An 8,255-nucleotide genomic window follows, 5' to 3' on the forward strand; every position below is an offset into this window, starting at 1 on the left:
ACACACTCACACACACACACTCACAGACACAGACACACACACAGGCACTCACACACACACACTCACAGACACACTCACTCACTCACTCACACAGACACACATACAGCTGTTAAAGCCAGATCGGGTCAAACACACACACGGATAGTGATGTTAATGACTGAACGCGCTACAGAGGGTTCGATTTAATGTTTATTAATCCTTAATTAGTGCAGAAATTAAATAAACGCGGAACACTGAAGCGCGGCTAACAGGCCTGATGCTAAAGCTAATGCTAACAGCAACCTGACTGAACCGCAACACAAACACTCACACTCTCTCTCTCTCTCTCTCTCTTTCTCTCTCACACTCTCTCTCTCTTTCTCTCTCTCACTCTCTCTCACACTCTCTCACTCACTCACTCACACACACACACACACGGTATTATTATCACGATAACAACACACCTGATTCATCATTACACTCAATAACACACACTTCAGGAGAGGAAGCAGCGCCAACACACACTAAAGCACAAACCCAGAGCTAACACACACACTCAGATTAAACACACACACACTTACTGAGCGACACGCGTGAGAACTGCGCGGAAACACACAGACGGGCCTGAAGATCACCGGAGCTGCTCTACCGACACACCGAGCTCTACCTCTCTCTCTCTCTCTCTCTTTGAACAATGTAAAAGTCTTAGTCTAAAAACAGGATTCATTTTCTATATGCAAAATAGTTATTTTTCTTTTGATTTCGAGGTGAAAAAATGACACACACTCACTCACTCTGTCTCTCTCTCTCTCTCTCTCTCTCCTCGCTCTACCACACTCACTCACTCTCTCTCTCCTCGCTCTACCACACTCACTCACTCTCTCTCTCCTCGCTCTACCACACTCACTCACTCTCTCTCTCCTCGCTCTACCACACTCACTCACTCTCTCTCTCCTCGCTCTACCACACTCACTCACTCTCTCTCTCCTCGCTCTACCACACTCACTCACTCTCTCTCTCCTCGCTCTACCACACTCTCTCTCTCTCTCTCTCCTCGCTCTACCACACTCACTCTCTCCTCCTCGCTCTACCACACTCACTCAGTCTCTCTCTCTCTCTCTCTCTCTCTCCCTCTCCTCGCTCTACCACACTCACTCACTCACTCTCTCTCTCTCTCTCTCTCTCCTCGCTCTACCACACTCACTCTCTCTCTCCTCTTCTCTCTCTCTCTCTCCTCGCTCTACCACACTCACTCACTCACTCTCTCTCTCCTCTGCAGCTTTTGTCTTCTCCAGATGTTAACTGATGGACTGGAGTGCTGTGGATTATTGTGATGTTTTTATCAGCTGTTTGGACTCTCATTCTGACGGCACCCATTCACTTGCAGTGAGACACTGATGCAATGCTACATTTCTCCAAACCTGACGTAGAAACAAACTCATCCTGATCAGTATCTGCTGGACAGACTACAGTCACTCCAGATCAACAGTCGGCTCAGTCAGAAAGTGTGTGGTTCCTCGTGACAGCAGAAGGCAGGGTTTGAGTCTGACGTCTGCAGGAGCGTCTCGTGTTCAGCATCCTGTCAGAGGAACCCAGAGGAACCGGACGCTCAGAGCCGCAGGATGGTAAGATCGTCTCATTCTGTCAGATCTGACTGCATCAATAACGGGTTCGAGTCGCAGAGAGTCCAGTTCCAGAGCTGCTTTATGACTTTACTTTAAATAAAAACAGGAAGCAAAGCATTACAGCACAGCACGCACACTTCCTGTCCTCGACCTCTCCAGCTAGCGGCTCTAACGGCCGTAATTCAGTCTGATTTGAGTTTAGCTCTGGTGTAATGCGTGCTGAAGCTGTCGGGCTGAGTTACAGATCTGTTGGGTTTGTCTGTTGTCTCCTCAGTCGAGTTCTCTAGTCGTGTGCGAGGTGGACGTCAGTCTGCAGGAGAAGCTCAAGAAGTTCCGCTTCCGTAAGGAGACCAGCAACGCAGCCATTCTGAGTGAGTCTGACACGCGCTGTTGATCTGTGCGAAACAAACGAAAGTGATTTTCTCATTCAGCGCATGTGTTCCTCAGTGAAGATCGACATGGAGAAGCAGCTGGTGGTGCTGGAGGAGGAATATGAGGTCAGTGTGACCTTTGTGCTGCTCTGAGGGTCAGGGGGTCAAAGGTCATCTCACCTGTGTGTGTGTGTGTGTGTGTGTGTTTCAGAACATCTCACTGGATGAACTCAGAGAAGAGCTTCCAGAGCGTCAGCCTCGATATCCTCACCGATCTCATCATCTGATGTCTTGACATTCATGCATTTAGTAGATGTTGGTACTGTTGTTAACTAAAACTTAAACCATTAAAAACATTTTTTTTGTTAACTGAGCATGATCGAAACATGAACTGAAATTATTTCATTTCAGCTCATTGTCGTGAAGTTTAACTTTAAGTACTAAAATAACTACTGAACCAAAAATGTATAAAACATATCTAGACATATTTAAAAGAAGCTAATAAAATGACAAAAACACAACAAAATTAAATTAAATTAAAACTTAAACATAAAATACTTGCAATAAAATAAACATCAGATGAAACAAAATAAAATATAAAAACATTAACTTATTTTATTTCTTATAAAATTTCGCATTTTAATTTAGTTAAACTTGAATTACTAAAATAAGTCAAACTAAACCTGAAATAAAAATTAACATTTAATTAGACGTTTAAAAAAGAAACGAATAAAAATCACAAAAACATACAACAAAATTACTCAAATTTAAGCCAAAAATACTTGAATTCAAATAAAAACTTTAAAAAATGTAAAATGCATTTTATCTAGTTGCCAAAGGCAATATTTCTGAACATGAAGTACTAAAATAATGAAAACTAAAATTTATAAAAACTATATAGACAATAAAAATGACTAAGACTAAAGCTGAAAATAAAAACGAATTGACATGTTAACAGTAAAAGCCAACAGTAGTGTGTTCAGTGTGTGTTCTTTGACTCAGATGCACGTATATCGTGTACAGTTATAAACTGACCCACGGTGACGGACGCGTGTCGTATCCGCTCTGCTTCATCTTCTCCAGTCCTGTGGGTGAGTAGAGACGTCTGCCACACACACAGATCAGTGACTGCGCTCACACCACATCAATCCCTTCTGTGCAAATAAACTCAATCTGCTGTTTTAAAGGTAATCTGATCTGAGCTCAGATGCTTGTGATGTGAGAAGTGAACTGACCTGAGCCTCCAGCTCCTTCTCGTTCATGTCTCTGTGTTTGCACACCAGCACAGCGTTCGTAGACGACGGAGCGCCGACCTTCGCTCGCCGCTTGCTCAGACGTACCCTAAAACACACACACACACACGGTCAGTAACACACACTGAGCCGGAGTGGGCGGAGCCGTCTGTGTGATTGACAGTTACCTGGTCTCCAGCTCATTGTAATAAACACCGTCTCCGTCTCTGAAGATGAAGAAGTAGTTCTCCTCGTATCCTTTACTGGCCTTGTTCTTCACATTCCAGTTGTACTCGCGAGCGATTTTATAATCATACCTGCACACACACACACACACACGTCATGTTAGCAGCATTGAGATCCTATTGTCGTTTTTTTCATTAATATTTTAAATTAGTTAAATTTTTGTCATTTTTTTATTTCAGTTTTAGGTATTTTTATGAAAGCTTGATTCTGCCATTGGAAAGAAAATAATAAAGGTAATTTTGACTTTTTATCTTGCAATTTAAGCTTTTTTTCCTCAGAGTTGCAAGATGTAAACTCAAGATTACGAAATAAAAAAAACTCCAAACTGCAAGATATAAATGGCCAGAAATGAGGGGGAAAAAGTTCCATTAATTTGAGCATAAAATTAACCTTCCCGGATTCAGAAATGCTTTGTAAACTTCAGATCTACTAGTTAAACATCTGTTACTGAATTCCAATCATTTGTAAAAGAAAAAAAAAGGAGTGCACTCGTACGCTTACAATTAGTATAATCCTGCCAATTATGTGAATTACATGTGTGTGTGTCAATGAAATGTTGCAAACCCAATCACTCTAGTGACTGTGAATGATGATGTGCTGGTGTTTGAGTCTTACACTTCGTCAGGCATGTACTCCAAATCCTCGTCCACGTCTCTCTTGCGTTTGCGCATCGTGTCCTCGTTAGGCAGGAAGTACGCCACAAACTGATTCCCCTCCTCGTCCATCATACCCCTGAACACACACACACACACACACACACATCAGATTAGCTGACATCAGGCCGGTTTTGCAGAGCTTGCTTCTCAGGATGCAGGCTGTGATGAGCAGTGGTCTGAAGAGAGGATGCACACACACCTGATCATGGCCTGAGACATCATGTCCACCCCCGCTGGTGCAGAAACATCTTTAGGCGCCGGATCAGAATCGAAGATGACTTGAGCACACGGATTAATCCACATCTGTGACCGACAGACGGACGAGAGATGGACAGATATGAGCACTGAGTGTAACGTATGTTTGTGTGTCTGTCTGTGGTGATCAGCTCATGCTTCACACGGAGATGCGAGACAGATAGAGAGCTCGGACAGACGGGCGGCGTCACACTCACTTGACTTCCACTTTCTCGTTGGAGACGCCGTATCTGTTGAACTCGGTGGAGATGTACTCCGTCTTCCTCATCCACGGCACCACCTTCGCGTGCTGCTGCGACCTACACACACACACACACACACGTCAGAACTGGGGGTCAAAGGTCACGGGAGAACGAGCTCCTGTGCTGAAATGATTCTCTCGCACCTCTTTGAGCTCGACGGAGCCTGGATTTCCTCCTCCAGCAGCTTCTCATCAGCAGGATCCAACAGAACTGAAACACACACAAGCCAAGGCACCTTTATTTCTACCGCGCTGTATCCAGCGTAGACCGTGTCGAAGCAGTGTGTGTGTGTGTGTGTGTGTCTGGGCTCACTGCTGGGGTCGATGCGGTACGTGTCGGGGTTGATGAGGTCGATGGTGACGCCCAGATCCGGTTCGGTGAGCAGCTCGTGCTTGTGTTGCTTCTCCAGTGACGTGGCTTTATACTGCACAAACCTGCAACACACAGCACGCGGTCAGTGCGACATATCCCAGCAGCCCCTCCGAGCCGAGCCGAGCCGAGCCGAGCCGTACCTGTGCTGGTCAAACGGATACGTGATGAACTTGGGATCGAACGGGATATCCGGAAGACTGTTGCCATACTTCACTCTGCACACCACGCCGGACCTGCAGCACACAAGAGTTCAAACACACCACTGTTTCCAGACAGGTTTCCCTGATGATGTCAACCTCTGAATCAGCCAATCGCGTGCGAGAGGGGCGCAGCCCCTCTCGCACGCGATTGGCTGAGTCAGAGGTTGACATCACACACTATGCACACTAAACAGTACCGAAGAATACTAATGATGAGCACTATTAAGGGTGTATAGCATGCGAATGGGATGCAGGTCATCATCAGTACCTCTCTGGGACGCTTCTGTGAGCTGAGCTCCTGCAGAAACACAAAGCACACGTGACACACTACATGAGACACGGCCAGTTCACAACAGCGAGTCTCTCATTAAACACACCAGAGTAATTAGCGCGAAGAAGGGTTGCCTGCGCTATAGTGAGTGTGGTCGTGATCTCTCACCGGTGTCCGTCCTCCCGCTGCGCTTGCGTCTGGACAGTAGGAGCCATGCTGGAGCAAACAAACGCGCTTCGCCACGCAACAAAAACAAAGGGTTTAAAGCAGTTTAAGCAACAACGCGCTTGCTTGCTTGTGTGTGTGTGTGTGTGTGTGTGTGTGCGACTTCCGCCCCGCACCGTCTGCTGAAGGACCCCGCGCGGCTGCCCCGATCAGCGCCTGCATTAAAACGCTGTATATGTGTTCATGCATTCATAAGCTCACATGATGGTGTACAGTGTTGGGGAAAGCTACGTTTAAAAGTAATAAAGTTCTTTTAAAAAAAGTAACGAATTGCGGTACTTTTATGGAAAGTAACGCGTTACGGTACTTTTGCGTTACTTTTACTCATCTGCCTTGGCACAATTTTTCTCTCTTTAGAAACAACAACAACAAGAAACACAGATGTTATGTTTATCTAAAAAAAAAAAAGTGCTCAGAATGGTTGAATTGGATCATCGAAGGTCAGCGGCAAATATACTGGTTAATAAAATGGAATTAAATACATAAAGGATATTTGTGTTATTTAGCATGTTTGCATGCTCTTACAGGAGACTGTCAGACAATGCACGAGAAACAAAGGAACTAGTTATTAAAAAGTAATGCATTAACAACAACCCAGATTTATAAACGCTTTGTAATTCATGTTATTTAGTGCATTAACTAATGTGAGCACAGGTAACCTTATTGTAACGGATGATTTGATTGGTCTATGGCTCTCTTTGTATGAAATATAAAGCATTATTTTTATTTCTATGGAAGCAGATGGTGGCTGGAGAGATCTGCGCTCGGTTTTGTTCAGTGTAGAAAAGAAACCTCTGAAAACTCTGTTAAAACGGCTTTATTTGTATTATTGGGTAAAAAAGACACACTGGTACCAAAATAGAAAGAACAATAATTAGATCAAAGTTCATCCGGAGATGCTGAAGTTTTATAAAATGAAATGCCAGCTAGTTAAAGAGATGAACCGGTTAAACTCAGTCAGTCATGTTCACACAGGTAACCGTTTTAAAGACATTACGCTTCGTCACTGATCATGTGAAGGAACCTAAAACCTCAAGACTACAACATTTCATGCTCCTGCAAACACTGCTCATGTTTAATGTGAACCTCTCGACTCTGTCCGTCTGTAGAAACCGCCCATCACAGGCTCTCTGACGTCACGAGCATCCGCTGACCTCTGACCCTCCTCGCGTCCCTTCATGTGACCTCACACTCGAGCGATGACATCACTTCCTCACGTCTGCATGTGCGCAGAAAGGTCAATTCTGTGGGAGAAGATGAGCTTGATTCTGCAGTATTTGTTTGTGTGACAAGAGCACACTGACAGAACTGAATCAGGTGAGACAGCAGCCGTTTTCTTTATCTTTCTGTATCAGAAGCAGAAATAAAGCTCACCTGCTCAACACGTAGAGGAACTGATCTGGATCATCTGCAGACTCACTGCACACAAAACAACAAGTGTTACTTACAAAGCCACGCTTTCATAAGAGCATCACAAATAAGATATCTTTGTTTTTAATTGTGATTGTCATCCCCCCACAGACAGGATTTCTTGAGACTGGAGGCTGAAAGTCTCACCCACCATAAGAACATTGGGTAACACTTTATTTTACAGCATCCCTGTTTCACACGATACATGTGCTCACTGTAGTAACAACAGTAAGATATGCATAATTACATGCAACTAAGCCTAAACCAAACCCTGACCTTACAGTAAGTGCGTGTTGTTAATTAATAACATGTAACAGGTAATAAGGATACCTTAAAATAAAGTCTAACTGAAAATTTTATATATTTTAAAGTTAAATGCATCACTCTGAGAGAAAAAGTACGAGCTCCAACCCATTTTTAGTGACCAAATTGAACAAAGTAAAATGTTGTGAAAAACTGTGATAGTGTCTCAGTCTACATCACATTCACACTGGTGTTTTTAGGAAGCCAAATAATTTGAATATAAATTAATAGTAATAATAATAATATAATTATTCTTATTATTGTATGTTAAATGGATGAACGTGGATGAGTATAGTTGAGTGTGGATGAGCGTGGGTGAGGCTGGATGAGTATAGATGAGTGTGGATGAGCATAGATGAGTGTGGATGAGTGTGGATGAGTATAGATGAGTGTGGATGAGTATAGATGAGTGTGGATGAGTATAGTTGAGTGTGGATGAGCGTGGGTGAGGCTGGATGAGTATAGATGAGTGTGGATGAGCATAGATGAGTGTGGATGAGCGTGGGTGAGGCTGGATGAGTATAGATGAGTGTGGATGAGCATAGATGAGTGTGGATGAGCGTGGGTGAGGCTGGATGAGTATAGATGAGTGTGGATGAGCATAGATGAGTGTGGATGAGCGTGGGTGAGGCTGGATGAGTATAGATGAGTGTGGATGAGCATAGATGAGTGTGGATGAGTGTGGATGAGTATAGATGAGTGTGGATGAGCATGGGTGAGTATAGATGAGTGTGGGTGAGGCTGGATGAGTGTGGATGAGTATAGTTGCGTGTGGATGAGTGTGGGTGAGGCTGGATGAGTATAGATGAGTGTGGATGAGTATAGTTGAGTGTGGATGAGCATGGATGAGAATAGTTGAGTGGGGATG

The 8,255-nt window shown here is 44.0% G+C and overlaps 2 protein-coding genes and 1 pseudogene across 2 annotated transcripts in view; 1 reads left to right on the plus strand and 2 right to left on the minus strand.

Annotated features, from left to right (window-relative positions):
• samd4b (sterile alpha motif domain containing 4B) overlaps positions 1–664 on the minus strand; it is a 12,792-nt gene extending 12,128 nt beyond the window's left edge. The window contains exon 1 of the mRNA XM_016258629.1: positions 561–664. The gene's annotated coding sequence lies outside the window, so the exon portion shown is untranslated. The remainder of the gene's footprint in view (positions 1–560) is intronic.
• Positions 665–1,397: 733 nt separating this feature from the next.
• Positions 1,398–3,078, plus strand: LOC107572210 (glia maturation factor gamma-like). The gene is made up of 5 exons (XM_016258633.1): positions 1,398–1,604; positions 1,879–1,975; positions 2,052–2,101; positions 2,187–2,236; positions 2,984–3,078. Exons 1-5 carry the CDS (start codon positions 1,602–1,604, stop codon positions 3,072–3,074), a joined length of 291 nt encoding a protein of 96 aa, XP_016114119.1. The 5' UTR covers positions 1,398–1,601; the 3' UTR covers positions 3,075–3,078.
• An 18-nt stretch (positions 3,079–3,096) lies between these two features.
• Positions 3,097–5,811, minus strand: LOC107572207 (RNA polymerase II-associated factor 1 homolog; annotated as a pseudogene).
• Positions 5,812–8,255: the final 2,444 nt, after the last annotated feature.

The sequence above is a fragment of the Sinocyclocheilus grahami genome, unplaced genomic scaffold (genome assembly GCF_001515645.1).
Source record: "Sinocyclocheilus grahami isolate Dianchi unplaced genomic scaffold, SAMN03320097.WGS_v1.1 scaffold1717.1, whole genome shotgun sequence".
In the NCBI taxonomy this organism is placed as follows: Eukaryota; Metazoa; Chordata; class Actinopteri; order Cypriniformes; family Cyprinidae; genus Sinocyclocheilus; species Sinocyclocheilus grahami.

Coding starts and splice junctions, on each gene's coding strand:
- LOC107572210 (XM_016258633.1), top strand. Junction 1,976..2,051: donor CAGCAACGCAGCCATTCTGA/GTGAGTCTGACA, acceptor TGTGTTCCTCAG/TGAAGATCGACATGGAGAAG. Junction 2,102..2,186: donor TGCTGGAGGAGGAATATGAG/GTCAGTGTGACC, acceptor TGTGTGTTTCAG/AACATCTCACTGGATGAACT.